General features: G+C 48.5%; 2 protein-coding genes across 2 annotated transcripts; one reads left to right on the top strand and one right to left on the bottom strand.

Annotated features, from left to right (window-relative positions):
• The first annotated feature begins 65 nt into the window (after positions 1 to 65).
• On the top strand, positions 66 to 4,591 carry DNALI1 (dynein axonemal light intermediate chain 1). Its single transcript, XM_064471326.1, has 6 exons — positions 66 to 199; positions 432 to 565; positions 646 to 815; positions 1,667 to 1,845; positions 2,134 to 2,298; positions 3,750 to 4,591. The coding sequence occupies exons 1-6, from the start codon at positions 68 to 70 to the stop codon at positions 3,783 to 3,785; spliced, it is 816 nt and encodes a 271-aa protein (XP_064327396.1). The 5' UTR covers positions 66 to 67; the 3' UTR covers positions 3,786 to 4,591.
• Positions 4,592 to 4,707: 116 nt separating this feature from the next.
• GNL2 (G protein nucleolar 2) lies at positions 4,708 to 16,213 on the bottom strand. Its single transcript, XM_064471324.1, has 16 exons — positions 16,001 to 16,213; positions 15,833 to 15,917; positions 14,516 to 14,610; positions 13,885 to 14,024; positions 12,548 to 12,732; positions 11,987 to 12,053; positions 10,822 to 10,980; positions 10,142 to 10,255; positions 9,218 to 9,346; positions 8,398 to 8,502; positions 8,129 to 8,287; positions 7,874 to 7,981; positions 7,108 to 7,538; positions 6,360 to 6,439; positions 5,537 to 5,637; positions 4,708 to 4,888 (listed from the first exon to the last, which is right to left on the bottom strand). The coding sequence occupies exons 1-16, from the start codon at positions 16,062 to 16,064 to the stop codon at positions 4,739 to 4,741; spliced, it is 2,172 nt and encodes a 723-aa protein (XP_064327394.1). The 5' UTR covers positions 16,065 to 16,213; the 3' UTR covers positions 4,708 to 4,738.
• Positions 16,214 to 17,408: the final 1,195 nt, after the last annotated feature.

Raw genomic sequence — 17,408 nt, 5'->3', positions numbered from 1 at the left:
GCCGCCGCGGAGGACAGGCGACGGGGACAACGGCGCGTCTGCGCCTGCGCGGGGTCCGGGCTGGCGCATGCGCCCTCGCAGCGCGGCCGTCGCCATGGCGACACCGGCCGCCGCCGCCATGATCCCACCGCCGGACTCGCTGCTGCGGTACAACCCGCCGGTGCTCGTCAGCCGCCGCGCCGAGCAGCGCTCCCCGCGGGTGGGTGAGCGGGGCCGGGCCGGGCCGCGCTGCCCGCGGGTGGGTGAGCGGGGCCGGGCCGGGCAGCGCTGCCCGCGGGTGGGTGAGCGGGGCCGGGCCGGGCCGCGCTGCCCGCGGGTGGGTGAGCGGGGCCGGGCCGGGCAGCGCTGCCCGCGGGTGGGTGAGCGGGGCCGGGCCGGGCAGCGCTGCCCGCCGCCCACGCCCACCGCGCTCTACTCTCCCCTCCCCGCAGGCCCCTCCGCTGAAGGGGACCCCGTTGCCGCCCGCCCCGACTGGGCCCGTCCCACCGCCACCCCGCGCGGCCGCCGCCGCCGCTGCCGCCGCGAAGCAGCCGCAGGAGATCCTGAACGCCATCCTGCCGCCGCGGTGAGCGGGGCCAGGCCCCCCCCCGCGCCGGGCAGCTCCCAGTCAGGCCCCCCACTAACACCCGGTGCTTTCCCTGGCAGGGAGTGGGAGGAGGAGAACCGGCTGTGGGTGCAGGAGGTGTCCAGCGCACCTAGCAGCCGCCTGGACGTCATTCACCTGCAGGAGCAGCTGGACCTGCGGCTGCAGCAGAGGCAGGCACGGGAGACCGGCATCTGCCCCGTGCGCAGGGAGCTCTACTCGCAGTGCTTCGGTCAGTGCCCGAACCCGCCAACGCCAACAGCATCGCTCCTCACCCTCTCCCTGATGGGCTGTGGCTCCCCCATCTCTGTCCCTATCACTGTTCCTCTTCCCAGAAGGTTCAACAGAACCTCAGTCCCCATGGGGCAGGGCTGAGGGGTGCTGGCATGGGAGGCTGCTGTGGCCACGCTGCACGTGCCAGCCCTGGCAGCCTCCAGCTCACCCCTGCTCTGCAGGTCAGGCTGACGGGACCAAGAACGGCTGCCTCTGCTGTCAGCTTTCACAGAGCATCTGAGCTCATCGTCTTGTTCACAAAGCTGACACTCATGACATGGTGTAAATGCACGCTTACACATAGATAATGGTGAAACATGCAAAGAAGCTTAAAATCATCTTAGGTGTACTTATCTTAACTGTTGGCATTAACTTAAAACCCTGTATAACTGTTAAGCACTCTTACACACTCTGATGAAGTGGTGTTGGTCTTCCAACTACAAGAGACTCTCATTGGTCTGAGCACAGTTCTTCTGGAGGCTCTTGACTCTTCTCAAAGCTCCCCAATAACTGAAAAAAAACCCCCAACCCCCCCAAAATTACAAATTTTTAGGTGTTTGCTGTTACAGCTTTAGCGGATCAGTACCACGGTTGTTACCATAGGTTCTGTACCCCCACTCTGCTTTTATTTGCTAGCACTTGATGCTATAACCATAACGTAACAACAGCAACAACAAGAAAATCGTTACTATCTCTGGTTTGTGGTGCAGAAGGTAAAAGACAACAAGCTCTGGACCTTGCGTGTACCCAGCATTCCCAGACAAATGCGCAGCAGCTCCTCTAACTGGCTGTTGCACCTTTTCTTTAAAGATGAACTGATCCGTGAAACTACAATTAACTGCGCAGAGCGAGGACTCTTGCTGCTTCGAGTCAGGGATGAAATCCAAATGACAATTGCTGCTTACCAGACGTTGTATGAGAGCAGCGTTGCATTCGGGATGCGGAAGGCACTCCAAGCTGAGCAAGGCAAATCCGACATGGAAAAAAGAGTAAGTTGGGCTGTTAACCCCATAATGTAGTTTTCTGCACGTGATACAGCAGAAGGATGTTACATATAAAATTTCATATGAAATCAGTTATTTCTGTTTCCACTGGATGGCAGTAAAGATCATCAAAATACTTGTCTTACTGTTTTCCTAGGGCTTAATTGCTCTTCATAAATTATCTGCTGTTGTATCTGGAACGCTTTAAAGACTGTACAACATACAGCTTTGTCCCATCTTAACCAAAAATTGATTGTTAAGAAACAAAACTTGAGATCTGTACTCTTTTCCAAGATTGCAGAGCTAGAAGAGGAAAAGCGGATGCTGGAAAGAGAAGTGGGTGAACAGAAGGCTAAATGTGAAGCTATTGAAAAACGTGAAAACGAAAGGCGACAAATAGAAGTGAAGAAACACACTGAAGAGGTTCAGTTCCTGAAACGAACGAATCAACAGCTGAAGGTTTGTATATAAATGCAGTTCCAAATAGTAATGGTAGAACTTCTCATTTTGTAATTAGAAAGATATAATTTTCTCCTCACAGTTTTTAGACGTGTTACATTCATGATGCATTTGTATTAAAGTTTCACTTTCTTTAAATTCACAATGAAATGGGAACACAGTGCTTTTGCATTCTCTGCCTCCTTGCCCAGTCAGTGACTGGTCATTACTAACACACCCAACGATTCACTGAATTCTGGTCATACACACACTGGCCAGGGAGAGATCAGAGTTTGTCAGGAAACGATAAATTGTTGGAGTCCGCTGGAGAAGAGCAGCTGAAACCCCAGCACAGAGGCTTCAAACATCACTGATGCCCCAGGACTCTGTTTCTGCGTAACCCAACTGTAAGGTGGCGACAGTTAGCACCCCTTCTCAGCTACAGAACAGAAAGCCTAGCGAAGGCAAAGGGAGGTGTTTTGTTTCTTTGCTGTTGGCCATTACCGTTGACTCCCTGATAACAAGACACACCATTTAACATTAAATATTACCTCATAAGAACAACTGGGTACTTACGCAGCAGGGACCATGTAATTACGGGAGTAATTCTGTGTGTGCCGCTTTGGTGAAAACAGAGCTTTTTTTGAGTAAAGAAAAGAATGTTACCTTAAACAACGTTAAATGTTTCTGGCTACAGCTAAAAACATTTCCTTTACAAGAGCCACTTCCCTTATCTTCACTGCTCCTACAGTTTCTCCTTTGTAAACCACTAACACCTTCAGGCTGTCTCGAAATGTTTTAGGGCACAAGATGGAATTACTGTTAGATCAAATGTGTGTTGCCACTGAATCCATGTTTCTTCCCTGAAGTATTCTCACAGCTGTGATTATCCCACTGTTGCCGTGGATATTGATGGCAGCTCTGGGGAGAGGACAGTCTAGGAGTCCTGGAAGCTTCACGCACCGCATGCTCCCTACGCATGGGGAGCCTCTGATCACTCTGCTAATTGGGCGTCAAGTTGTCTCAGGAACTGAAAAAATTGCTGTTCCCAGCTACTTTTGTCCCAGAGTCAGAGTTTGTGTTCCAAATGCTAGAGAGCCAAATATTTAATTTAGCTAACACAGTCCAGCCTGAAATCAGAGAATTCAGACCACTGTTTCAACAGCTTTTATTTAATTTCCTCTTCAATGCTTTACATTACAAAATGAGTCTTTCATTGTATGGAACCAAGGCCAGCTCTTTTCTTCTCAGAATGCAACACGTGTGTATGCCAAGAAAGAAAAGCTAATTTATAAAACATGTAGTAAGGAATGGAATAGCTAGGGGAAAAAGCCCTGGCTTGCTTCTCTTCAAGTATTGCAGCATCCCTCGGCTCCTCGCTTTGAATATCTAACGATCTATCGCTTTACAGCAACGCACGTGTATTTTTTAGGGTGAATCTAATTTGACTTACTGTCTCGTTTGTTTTTCAGGCCCAACTTGAAAGCATCATTGCACCAAATAAGTAGATCTTTCTGTCGTCCTCCAGGCAGCGCTCAGAAGAGCTGTCAGAGCAAAAAGTTTGCAATTAGTGACAAAGATTTGCCTTCATAAAACTATCTTGAATTTTCACTTACCGGTAACTGAAGGCAGCGTAATTGTGGTATTTCTTTCTTTGTCTCTTGAAGAGTTGGAATTCAAGAGCTTCACTAATTCCTGCATCCTCTTTCAATGCCATCCCAGCATTCAGCTCCTTGAATAGTGAACCTATCTGGGACTTGCCTGTTGGGAATATGCTAGACGACCTTCAAAGCAATGAACTAATAAAGGTTTTTATGCACAAACATCTCTGTAATATTATTATTTTGAAAATGTAGTAGAAAATTCAGAAACTATATACTAAGAATGAAGTTGCAGGTAATCCTTGGCCAGGTGTTTGGAGGGTAATTCCCTGAGTATGTGCAAGTTGGTGTTAATTGTACATCACAACCCCTTGCCAGTAGTAACCCAGGATGAGCAACGCCAAAAGGTCTCTACGTGGTTATTTCTAACGAAACAAAGGCGTGCGGTACCGTTCCAAGCATCACTTCTCAGCGGGAGCCAATGAAATCTTTACGCGAGGCACCTGCGCAACTCGCTGGTCACCCACAGCAGGCAGACATGGGAAAGATAATTCACTGCAGTCACATGAACTCCAAAAAGCTAGTTTCCGGGGAAAAAAAAACCCAGAGAAACCCAAACCCACCACCACTAACGCTTCAGGATGCGTTTTGCCAGTGCAGCGTTAGACAGTGATGTGGAAATACCACGATCTCCAACTGCATAAAGAACTTTCAGATGATGCAGAAACAAAGAGGAGACGCTACTCCTGGGAACAAGACGGGCAAGTCAAACTAGGCTTTGAATGGGAACTACAAGTTTTATATTAAAAAAGCCACTGCATACTAGAGCTGGTTTATGTAAAATTTAATAGAATAAGCAGTTATTGCTTATGTTTGTATTTTTTGTGCTTTGATCTTTGTCCCTCCAAGCCAGTTTTTCTCTTGTTCTTATTCTTATTTTTCACGTTGTGAGTTTCATAATACCGGACTCCAACTTTCTTGGACCGCTGCTGCCTCTCGGCTCGTCTTCTCTGTAAATACACACAAACCACATTAGCAAATCCACAGTATCCGTAGCCTGAATTTGCCTGCATTCTTTCAAACTTTGTTGATTTTGCATTCCACATGCCTTAAATAAAATAATTTCAAGCAAAACATTACTGATATGAATACATGAGCATCTATATGGAATCCACCCACCCACGCTCTTAAAATGTTACGAAGGAAGATATGCTTTTATCTTTACAGAAGTAGTAAACAAGATACAGGGAGCAGCCTGATGCACATAGTCACGTAAGGGGTCTCTGACGGAAGATGTGACAGAACATTCACAGGCAGCGTTTGGTCCCCTCTGACAGTCCTAACAGTCCACAGCAAAGCCCTTGCCATACGAGTTTGCTTAGGAATCGCTTTCAAAGTCCTACAGACAGACTATTTCACTTGGTATTTAAATTACTCTAGAAAAATTGTTTAGACTTGACGAGATGCTGTCACATCTCGCATCAGCAGCAAGTCACCCTGCCTTCATGTTCCCCCTACCTCAGCTACAGTCCCTGAACTCTCTCCCTCCTACCGGTGCCCAGTCTCAACGCTCTTAAGTGATAGTAGGCAATCTATGTACAAAAAAAGCCAGCTCTATTACTCTGCTCATATGTTTTGCTACAAGAAATGACACTTACTTCTTTGGACGTAAGTTTCTTGCTAGGCTGTTTACCCAAATGGTCGTCATCATCATCATCTTCCTCTTCTGCTTTCCTTTTTCTTTTCTTTTCTGGGCTGCCTGCAAACAGCAGAGATCACACACTCAGGTATCTTCCAGGACACTCATCTGTTTGCGTAACTACAGACCAGGATCACCATCCTACCTATTTCAGCAAAGCATTCCTCTGCTCATGTTTTAATAGCTTTTACCAGAACAAGCAGCATGTTCCTTCACAGAGAATCACTCGCTATCCCTATGAAAACTGCTCTTCAGAAGCAGATTCCTTAAAGCCCCATGTAAGTCCAGAAGAATTCCACAGTCTTGTCAGAATAGGGTTCTTCCACATTGTTTTGCCTTTAATCAAACTCACTATGGAAACTGAAGCCACAGACTCTTGAAGTCACCACAGTAAAACCTACAGCCTGAAGTAGCTCTCTGCTTTTATGTCGTAAAACCCTTCCACTCCCTTCTGTGTAATATTACACCATGTGGAACAGAAGCTGCTCGGGCTGCAATCTGCCCATAGCACCGTTCTCTTGGAAATACAACATTTGCCTTCACTTTACCCTCATTCACTAGCAGAGGGACACGTCTTCTTATACCAACAGGCGTTCTACAGAAAGGCTACAGCAAGGTCATCAGCCCGCCCTTAGGTTAGTTACAGAAATATTTAAATAGCTTTAGGGGAAAAAGAACTTGCAATCAAGAGCTCATGAACGCTTCTCCCCCTAACTCCCTCTCTTCTCTTGCTTACGGCATTTCCAAATATAGATTAAGAACATCTGCTGATCTTGTTTTACCTGTGTCTTCAGTTTCTTTGGGTTCTTCAGACTTCTGCACGGATTTTGCAAACACCTTTTCACTCAGCTGCTTAGGGATTCTACAAAAGATAAAACAAGCAATAAAAGAATGTCGTAACACAAAACGTAACCGTGTCCGACAAGTGATCGGTTTCCAGTAGATCCCAGTAGTCTGTCAGCAGCAAAGCTGCTCTTTGGCCTAAAAACCATACAATAATCTTGTCTCTGGAGTTGTTGGGCTCGTGCGCTGCAGAAAGGGACAAAATAAAACACTTAGCCTTGAAATTTTAGTCCTCACAAAGCTGGTGGATGGAGCTTTGCTAAAACTTGGCCTGCTGTATGAGCTAGGATACTCTTGTACATGCATGGAGACCCTGCCGGCGGATCCAGGTAGGACATTAGCCTTGGTATTGCTCAAGGAAGCACCTGACATCAAGGAGAGATGTAATATTGCTACCCAAAATACCAACAGACTTCTAATCCATAGCTTAAAAGGCAGCTTTCCAAAAGTGAGAACATTTTTAGTTAGGCTGGTAAATGGGACTTCTTGGAATAATCTTCCAAAACCAAACTGCTGTTTAGCCAAAGTTCACAAATTTACAGCTAAACTAGATAAGCTGTGGCAACCTGCGTGTGGCAACACAGAGGAACCAGTCAAGCAATGCATGAAGGGAGCGAAACTACAGAACTACATTAACCCTTTTCCTCCCCTGCAAAAATATTTGCGTCACTGAATAGATTCACGTACCTTATTGCTGAGAATCTCTTGGCTTTGGCTTTATCCAGAAATTTTTTGTATTTTGCAATCTTCTCCTCCAAAGCCTTAAGAACTGTCTTAGAGCTCTCCCTGGCACCTGGCACAGCCAACTGAGATTCCTCCTCGACTGCATCTTGCTGTTGCTCGTTTTCCTCTTTCTCCTCCTCCTGCTCTTCCTTTTCAGAAGAATCGCTGTCCGTTTCATCAAAGCCTGGCACATCTACAGGAACCAGGTCTTCTTCTGAGAACTGAGGTGCCACATTAATCCTCCCAAAGTTCTGCCGAACATGTGACATGAGTTGCTTAATTTCAGTGTCTCTATTACTCTCTTCTGCTGGCCCCACACTTGATGCTACCAACTCAGAGGTTTTCTCCTCGTTATTATCTTGGCTCGATGTCATAGCTGCTTCCAATGCAGGAGGCTACAAGAAAGAGCATAATGGATATATTATCTACAAAGTCTGTCCCGTCACCTCTGAGAGCAATTTCCATTGTATCTCTTCAGCAAAAGCCTAAGATGACAGGCTAATAATGTGATAATCACTGACATTTCTGGTAGCCAGCTGAATGCAAAATGGCTGAGACATCTCTGTGAAGAGCACTGCGACCTGGTCCTCACCAAATTCAAGTGAGCATCACCTGAATCACCAAACTTGGGCAGAGCCCAAGACGTGCACTCTGGGAAGAACAACAGTGAATACTGTTAGGGGAGCCGGATAACATGTGAGAAGAGGAGGCACGAGCATCACATTCTTACCTGAGGAGCTGTTTCTGCGTTTGGTGGCTTCACAAAGAATGGAATTCTGCCCCTCTGCCAGTCATTGAGAACCATCTTGCTCACAGTTTGCACATCAGGCTCACCACCCTGAAAGAACCCAGTAAGAATTTATGTCCATGTTCGTAGGACATACCACCTCTCTATTTCCTGTAAACAACAGAAATGTTCCTATTTCCCGTGTTCAGTAACAGGCCACACGCTCTTCCAGCCCGCAAATGCAGAAAGTTGTCACACCTTTAGCAGTTTTCCAGTCCTAGAAGCAAGTTTCTCAAGGAATTCTTCCGTATCATTCCAGGAATCAATTTTGTACGTCTTTCTGATGTACTCTGGTTTGGCTCTTTCCAGCACGGCACTAATATGATCTTCAGGGCTCTTAATCTTTTCAACTTGAACCTGAAAACAAATAGCAGAGTATCAACCCTTTGGAAAGTGTGCATTCATTTCTTTGAACCCACCACGCTAACAGCAGCAAAGACTTCCCAGCATTTCGTGCAGGTACATACCACTCCCTTCAGCACAATGTCTGTTTCTGTGTCTCCAGATGGATAAACCACACCTGGGCAGTCGATGAGAAAAATCCGCCGCATCAAGGTAATGTATTGCCACACCTGAAAGGGATTGAGTTCCCCATGTTACCTCCTTCCACAGACAGCCCTTTGCTCTGCTTTTTAACCGCACAGTTCTAATACCCAGGAGCCATCTTAGGAACTAGGTATTAATGCACAGAAGCAGAACCAAACTTGGCATTTTTGCTAGCTATCCAAGACATATCGTACCTTGCTCCTTCTGTATCAGCCAATGCTACCCATAAGGTTTTGCATCAAACTACTAACACACAGGACCAAGGTGACAAAACTACCATCATGACAAACTCCAATATTCTGTGGTTTTCCTCTTCCACGATCCTTAACTTCAGTGATATTTTGCAGTAAAATGAACTGGCTGGCAAAGAAGATTCCTGTAACTCTGTCTTCTTGTTGACGGTCACATTCTTGAAGAAGAGTTAGAAAACCAGCACTAACAGAGCCTGACAGCACAAATATACCAAATCATTTGATTTGGGAAAGCACAGACACTGAGTCAGGGCAGCTGAGCATTCAGGTCACGGCACTACACTACAGGTAGAGGGGGAGCTCAGGAATGCTTCCGGTAGCGGTGCTTCAGAGCAATGCCTGTCGGCCAGCTCTCCTCGGGCTCGGGGTCACATAGCCTGTACAGGTCAAGTGCTAGACTTGAGAATGTCATTGAGCCCATTTTCCATGAATTCTTGCCTTTGACAATGCCCTTACAGAATTGATCTTTAATGGAGGGATCTCGTCCTACCTTTGTTTCACCTGCAATAGGGGCTACATTGCAGACCTTCTTAGACCGTAATGTGTTGATCACTGAGCTTTTGCCAACGTTCGGATAACCAATGAAACCCACGCTGATCTGCTTCTTATCCGAGTGTAACTGTTAAGAAACAACACATCTTTTTAACACCTCAGAGAAAGACAGAATTAATACTACAGTTCCGAACATTTGAGCAGCTACTGGTCTCACTGTACTGGAAAGCAAAGGGGAATCCAAAGTACCAGATCAAAAAATGAGGTCAGCTCTCTTCTATTGGGAGAAATGTATAAGGGTTCAACCAACTTGCCATCCAAGAACTGCAAGCATTGAAAAAAGTATTTGCTGCTTCAAAAGGAAGCCGCGAACCCCTTGCATTCATTGTTGCTCTAAAATTACTTGGGAATGTCTTATCTAGAAGCCATTTAGGTTGAGAAACCAAGTGAATACAAACAGTAGCTGGGGACAGAACACAGTCGTGGCCTGAAGAGACAGTAACTAATCTAAAGGCAACAGAAGATGCCTTTCTTGGAAAAATGAAGACACTTAAAAGGAGAATACCTTACTAGAATATGCATACATGCAGGACAAACGGGTGCGAAATATGTTCCTTTATTCTACACATTCAAATGAGACCTAGGAGTGCCAACGGGATACTCTCTCTACAAGAAACCTAGGCCGGAGACTGATGGTCAAACCCAGTCTTTCTGGATCTCCTCAGTTTGACAAACATTTCAAACATATTTGAAGGAATATTTTCCATTTTCTCTCCAAAGAAGTGAGCTTTACTGATGGAGCCATTTATTGACAGAACAGCCATAGCAAAGTGTACTGAACCCCAAACGCTAACAGAAGACTCCACACTAAGCACCCCCCCTCCCCCAAACAACAAAACAAACCCAAAAAATTGTTCTGTACCTTTCCAAACTGCCTTAAAAGCTGTATGAAAGCCCCTTTGCCAAAAGGGTTTGTGAGGCTGGCATGAAAAGCAAGTGTTGGATACTCCTGGGAGAGGACAGCAACCCAGCGCTTCTAAAGAGGAAAACATGACTCGGTTAAGGATCCTGTGCTGCGGGGGAGGTGAAACAATCTGCTTACGAGCAGAAGCACTCAGCACCTTCACTTGGGTCACAAATGCAACTGTCTATGAAAACTGCTACGCAAGAACCTTTGAAGCATTTCACCAACCCAACAGCTAAAAGGACTGAGCATTGTTTTTATAAAAGACAAACAATTTCCCAAAAACGCCTTCACTGCTAGCTAAAACTAATTAGTTTAACAACATAAAGCAAACCAGCTGTGGTGGATATGGATCTTAAGCAGACTAACATTTAGCATACTCTGGAGACATCAGCTGAACTGTTAAATCCAGACAGAGGAAGTAGAGAATTTGTGGCTGGTGAGTGTTGCCCAACTCAGCCAAACTTGGACAGATTTACTTGGTAATTGTTACTTTTATAGCAGGCAAGCAGAGAGCTCCCATTGACCCAGTTACATTACGCCCTTTGAGACCAGCATGAGGACTGGCAACAGAATTAAAGCGAGGCTACAAAAGGAACAAAGAAGGTCCAAGGGGTAACAGGCAGGACTCCACTTACAGTAGCCCAGGTAGGAACAAGGTCACATTTGTTCAGGACAAAAATGAGATGCTTCCAGTGCTTCTCCTTTTTAAGATACGACTCCACGTGAGGGGAACGAGTGCCCATGGGATCCCTGGCATCGAGAACTTGAACAACAACATCTGATGAGTCTATCACCTGGGGAGGGGTAAAATCACACAGAGGAAATGATTTTACAGAAAGAGATCTATATCTCCAAAGCAAAACCTAGTGATTTTCTAAACTACATCGTTAATTTAAAAACCTTGCATCCTTCATGAATAGCTGTTACTTCCCTATGGATGAGTAAAGCTTGGACTAATATCCATTGATCCTCCACACTCTCTTCCTGACTCCCCTCCACATTCAGGCCAGACAGCTGAATAGCTTTTACCTGTTCTTAGGCAGCAGGAGATGCTTGTAGCACTTGGGAAAGAAAGCATTGCACCCAAATGGGAAAATTAATTGCTTCAGTAGACAAAAAAACAATGTTTCCCATCCCTTCTGCAGCAATTAAATTCTGCCATTTCTTAAAGGATCAGGATAGAAAGTATGTTTTCTGGATCAATATGAAACACACAACCAAGTAGGAACCTGCTGTTAGTCCACTAAGCATCTACAGCAGGGAGCTGCCATTTTATGAGTTGCTTCAAGCCAAGTGAATTTGTTTCACAGCTATTTCCTGCGTTTTTGGCAGAGTCTTACTGAAGTCTGTTTTGTTCTGTCGTTCCCAGCGCTTTTAGATCTAAATTAAAATGTTTTCAGCTACATTTGGAAATCAGAGCAAAAAGTCAAGCCATTTCACACCTAACAGTGACAGAGCACACAAACTGCTCTTACAACCCCCACTCCTCCTCCTCCTCCTCCTCCATTTCTCCAGCAGTCAAGGTGACTCGCAGCGAACTGAGGTTCAGAGCCCTCCGAAGACAACCCTATCAACATGCCAGAAAAAGGGCGTGTGGTTTCAAGGCAATCAGTTCAACTAGGCTGACAGGACAGCAGGCAAGGGAGTGACCAGCTCAGGACACCTCTGCATGAAGAAAGTCACTGTCTTAACATTTCTAAGAAACTTTACAGCAAATTAATTTCCAACGCTATGCTGAAGCGCCTGACTTCATAAAGACTGATAGACACAGCTCTGCTGCAAATGATAAGCGTTGCTTACCTTGTAGAGCTCACCCCAGATTCTTCTGGACTGTCCTTTCTTAAATATCTCCTCTTGTGCTTCATCCCTGGAAGTGGATTACCAGAGACATCAGCAACCACAATAACAGGGTTACAGTGTTGTCTTCTCTAAAGCCATTTAGCCGTTCATAGACAAAAGAGGAGATGAGGCCCAAGCAACAGACAGCTGGGATTTAGGCCCCCTCGCCAACCTCCGCCTTCGATCTACCCATGTGCAGAAAGACCCTGCAAACATGCACTCTTTCAAGGATTCCTATCTGCCCACTGGCCAGTTCCCTATCTAACCCAAAACGTTGAGTCTGGAGACATTCTGACATGCAACAGAACGTGAATTATGGATAAAGATAAAAGGGCCCCCTGGAAGCAACAGTTTGATTAACTACATAGGGGCAAACAGGATTTTTAAAAAATCCCAAATTCAGCTAATTTCGCCTTCCTTACTCCCCACACAGTAACAGCATCGATAGATGTACCAGATACTTCTTTAAAGATAAAGCTGGCATTTCAGAAATGTAAAGAACAACTTCTCCTTTCTGTTTACCTTACACCACTGTCTTCCGTCACCAGGTCTCTGTCCTTGCCCTGATCGTAAGACCCTGATGAGGCTTCAGCATTCTCCACCAGCGACTGCACATCACTTGCAGAAAGATTTGGTCTTTTCCTCTGTGATTTGGGGCCAAATGTTGTTTCAAATGTTTCTGTGTCAAGAATGTGAACTCTGGAGGTCTAAGGAAAAACAGGTTGGTAAAGAAACCACAAACACAGGTTCTACCCCACGCGTGACCCGCAGCGTACGGGACCCCGAGTTCAGCACAGCTCTGCCGCCCATGACAAGAGTTACAGGCACTTTCCTAACAATGTTTGAGTTCTCCTGCTTAATCGCCGAGAAACATGAGTGGATATTTAATAAGCAACAAAACCCGTTGCACTTGCCAAAGAACTATGCTTCACTTCTTTCACCATAAATGATGTCAAATATAATTAAAGCTACAGTGACGAAAATTTAGCTGCTATCTTTGATCATTTCTTATTTTTCTAACAAGTGCACAAATCTTGCCAAATTCAGAGTTTTGTCAGGGATAATTACAATCAAAATTGTAGATTTTTAAAGCCTGTAACGAATGCCAACTTTCCTTGGAATGGCACACAATTCATTGCTGAAAGAAGTAATGTGGTTTTGTAACGCACATTTTAGTTTCTTATAACTTTTTCCTTAATTTAGGTAACATTTTAATGACATAAATCTGGGAAGTTTCCACATGAAAAAATAGCTAGCAAGAGTCCAAAATAATAGTTCAGATGTCACGAAAGAAACCTGATAATAACTAAAACTTGATGTACTAGAAGCGAAGGCTGCATGACAAGAATGTCTGATTTGAGATAGAACACACACATTTGAGTACAAATTCATCACAAGAGTGTTTGCGGTGTGAATCATCCTCAGAAGAGGTCCCTCTGTCACACGGGCTATTAGAAGCATTAGAACACAAGGTGGCAAGCTGCTGCAGTCATCCCAAGCTGGTACGCTAACCTAGGATGTTTGAGGATAGGTCTCCTACCGTAAAATGAGAATCCCTAATAAATAACAGATCTTCCCACAAACCACAGGGAAATAATACACTGTTTGCCCTCACATTCGATGTCCTCACTGACAGGCTTTCACAACCATCCTTCCCCAAGCCATCCGTCCCAACTGCTCCTCCCAATCCTTCTAGAACACAACATTTCACCAGGCTGAACAGAGACAGCACAATCGCCCGCGGATCAATAGCACAATCGCCCGCGGATCAATAGCACAATCGCCCGCGGATCAATAGCATTCGCGATGCCGCTGCGCACGTGCCCAGCCTGCACCCCGTGTGGATGAACAGCACTCACGTGCGGTTTAACCCGATCATAGAAAAGGGACATTGGCAACTTCCTTTGCTTCATGATCACTCTGTACGGATCTTTCATGACAGTTTCCATCTCTTCTTGAAATGTCTGTAGGGATGACTGCTTGATCACGCGAGTATTTCCTGCATGTAAAAATAAATATTGTGCCTGACCACTCTTCATCTTAACCGATGCAGAGACCCCGGGTACACTAATAACGTATTAATACTCCACCTGGGATCAATACCAGTGACAAAAAACAGAGGATTTTGCTTGAGACAACCCCAAAGTAGCATAAATAGGCCAACCCCTTTCTCTCTCACCATTTACAGAAAATTTTAAAAGTATCCCTAGGACACTTAACATACACAGGCTACGACATACATGCACATGGGCAAACCCCAGAATGACCGAGGAGACATAACAACCACACTTCAGAGGAGTGCATGGAAAGCAGACACCCGAAGTGCAGGTACATGCAAAGCGTGAGCCCACACCCATGCCTGCAGTGGGGGTCCTTCATCTTCATCTTCATTATCTGTCCCACACAGCACTGAGACAAACACCCTCCAAACACACAAAGTTCAACAGAGTTTAAGTTTGCTGAGCCTGAGAGGTGAAAAAAAAACCTTACCAAACCATTTAATATTTGGTTCCACTCTCGCAACTGTGCCTGGTGCCACTGTCGACTGATACTGTAGAGGCTTAATCACTTTACCGTGTTTGTTTCTAAGTGAAAAATGAGAACACACATAAACACACAAGGACAGCACACACCCCTCTAGCATTTTTGTTCACTAGACCAGAAGTACCTCCACAAAATCCAGAAAGACCCTTCATCTAGAAATGCTCCCCCTGACACAGTTATCAGAGATGGTACTGTCTGGAAGGGCTCGTTAACTCAAACGCTGGGAGAGAAGCGGCGATGCCAGCCAGTGCACGCCCCCAAGTCTCGCTCCAGCTTGACCAGACTCTTCACAAAGGCTGCTTGTGTCAAGCCAGGAATGGCTTTTTGGGGTGCAAAAAGCACCAAAGTACAGTTTCCTAGTAAACACCAGTTTCTTCTCTCATGGGCTCATGTGGAAACTTGTAATCAGCTCTACCCGTCAGCTGGTGCAGAACACTCACCACAAGATAATTTCTAAGTTAAGACCTGGCTTAAGGTTAGCAATTTTTAAAAATACATATTTCCCAGTCTGCTCTCAAAACAATGTGAAATCTGGCAAGACAAAACAAAACTGCTAATCTGAACCAGGGCTCTCAGAACCCCCTGTGGCATCGACGTCACGGCAGACACGCATATTTGCTGGGCAGGAGCTGCTCCAGAGCCAGCGACACTCAAACAGAGCGGAGGTGTGTCTCTCAGCAAAGGAGCCATATGGAAGTCAGGTTCTTCAGACATTTTAAGGTGAGCCTTTGAGTTATGCTGTTGTTGGAAATGAAGGAATTCTGGGTATTTTGGGGTTCGTGACATTTCAGTGAGATCCCATCAGCTGTTCTGCATTATGTTTTGCAGCTGAATTCCCTGACACATATCGTTGATCGGTTCGAAGCTCAGGACAAGGCTTCCCCGCTGACAGTGTCACAGAAGACAGGAAGGAGCGGCCCCGTGACAATAACCAGGCACTTTGTCACCAGATCGAGGATGGCTGCCCCCAGCGTGGAGCCATCGGCCGCACAGCCTGACCGTGCCGGCACCGGCAGCCACACCGCTCGTCTGCACCCACAGAAGCGCTCCCTGTGCCCCGAGGCCGCGGTGTGTCCCGCGCGGCTGGGCCCCGCACCGACTGCTAATTTACCGGCGCCCGCTCGCCGCCGGCGGGAGCCCGGCCCCGCCGGGAACCGCCCGAGGGGGCACACGGAGCCGCCCACGCCCCGCGGCACGGGTAACGGCGGTACGGCCGGGCCGAGCTCCCGCCGCCTCCCGCGGGCTGGGCCGCGCCGCGCTCACCTCCGCTCCTTCTGCCGGTACATGTTGAGGCGCCGGATGGTGGCTCGGTCCCGCATGTTGTTTCCTCCCGCGCCCCCCACCCGATCTGCGGAGACAAGACAGCGTCAGGGCCGGCCCCGCCCGGTACGGTACGGCCTGGCTCGGTACGGCCCGTGGGCCCGCACGTACCGGGGTTGGTGCTGGCGCGGGAGGGGTTGATGGTGCTGCGGCCCTTGTAGCGTGGCTTCACCATCCTGCTGAGGGGAGCGGAGCCCGAGGGGCAGTGCGGAGCGGGGCAGGTGTGGGGCTCACGGCCGGACCGGGGAGAACCAGAGGCGACTCCACCACACGCGCCGCACCGGGCAGGAGGCGGCGGCACAAGCACTTCCGGCGTGGTGGGGCAGCGGCATGACGCACTTCCGCCAACTCAATCGTCCGGCTGCGCAGGCGCACCAGCTGGTGTTGCGAGCCACGTGAGCCCGCCCACGCTCCCGGTCGCCACGGCAACGCGTGGGCCCGGCCCGGCCCCGCCACCGCCCCCCCTCCCGGTCCCGCGGGGCCTCCCGGGGTCTCCCGGGGCCTCCCGGGGCCTCCCCAGCTCGGGGCCGCGCCCCCACCGTGACCCGCTCGGCGGGGCGGGCTGTGCTGCGGGGCGCTCCCGGCCCCGCCAGGCCGGGGGGTGGGTGGGGCGCGGGGGGCGCCGGCCCCGGGCAGCGCGGGCCGTTCCCACGGAGGAGAAGGCCGTAAGGAGGAGGGCGCTGGCACGGCGGCCCTCATTGTCCGTGAAGTGTTGTTTGTTCGCAGAAGCATAATGAGAATCACTCGGGAGCTCGGCATTAGCGCGCGTTTCCGTTCGCGGGTGAACGCGTGCGGTCGGCAGGCGGACCGGCGGTGCGGGGGTGCGGGGGCGATGGGGGTGCCGGCCGTGCGGGGCTGCCGGCGGTGCGGGCGTGGTGGGGGTGCCGGCCGTGCGGGGGTGATGGGGGTGCCGGCGGTGCGGGGGTGCCAGCGGTGCGGGAGTGCGGGGCTGCCGGCCGTGCGGGGCTGCCGGCGGTGCGGGGGTGCCGGCGGTGCGGGGGTGCCGGCGGTGCGGGGGTGCGGCGGTGCGGGCGGTGCGGGGGTGCGGCGGTGCGGGGGTGCCAGCGGTGCGGGAGTGCGGGGCTGCCGGCCGTGCGGGGGTGCCGGCGGTGCGGGGGTGCCGGCGGTGCGGGGGTGCGGCGGTGCGGCGGTGCAGGGCGCCCTCGCGTGCGGCGGGGCGGCGATGGTGGGATGTTCGTGGGCACGCAGGGTTGTTTTTTCTGGGTTACTGGCCGTGACTTTTCAAAATTAGAAATAACAACACTGGCGTTTTTATATGCATGTAAAGAATTGCATGGACAGTGCAGAAACTTAAATCAAATTTAGGCAAATTACACATCTAAAGACTAAGCCTACGTTGGTGCTAGTGCCAGATTTTAATAGAAATTGGAAAGACCGTCACCTTGGGGGAGTTAACAAAGCTCTGCCGAAACGGTGTTAATTTATACCAGAGATTGGGCTGGGGCCAAACTGCTCGGCACGTTGGGGAATCATTCCCCAAAACAGAGGTCTGGCCCAT

The sequence above is a fragment of the Phalacrocorax carbo genome, chromosome 22, assembly GCF_963921805.1.
Source record: "Phalacrocorax carbo chromosome 22, bPhaCar2.1, whole genome shotgun sequence".
Taxonomy (NCBI): domain Eukaryota; kingdom Metazoa; phylum Chordata; class Aves; order Suliformes; family Phalacrocoracidae; genus Phalacrocorax; species Phalacrocorax carbo.
The sequence above is the reverse complement of the archived record's forward strand: the minus strand, read 5'-3'. Positions and strand labels throughout refer to the sequence as shown.

Bases quoted from the DNA above. Each gene is read 5' to 3' on its own strand.
- DNALI1 (XM_064471326.1), top strand. From the start codon at position 68: ATGCGCCCTCGCAGCGCGGCCGTCGCCATGGCGACACCGGCCGCCGCC. The intron at 200-431 runs GTGGGTGAGCGG...CCCTCCCCGCAG, and splicing joins CCGAGCAGCGCTCCCCGCGG to GCCCCTCCGCTGAAGGGGAC. The intron at 2,299-3,749 runs GTTTGTATATAA...TTTGTTTTTCAG, and splicing joins GAACGAATCAACAGCTGAAG to GCCCAACTTGAAAGCATCAT.
- GNL2 (XM_064471324.1), bottom strand. From the start codon at position 16,064: ATGGTGAAGCCACGCTACAAGGGCCGCAGCACCATCAACCCCTCCCGC. The intron at 12,054-12,547 runs GTAAACAGAAAG...ATCCACTTCCAG, and splicing joins ACGGAAGACAGTGGTGTAAG to GGATGAAGCACAAGAGGAGA. The intron at 4,889-5,536 runs GTAAGTGTCATT...GTGTATTTACAG, and splicing joins AGAAACTTACGTCCAAAGAA to AGAAGACGAGCCGAGAGGCA.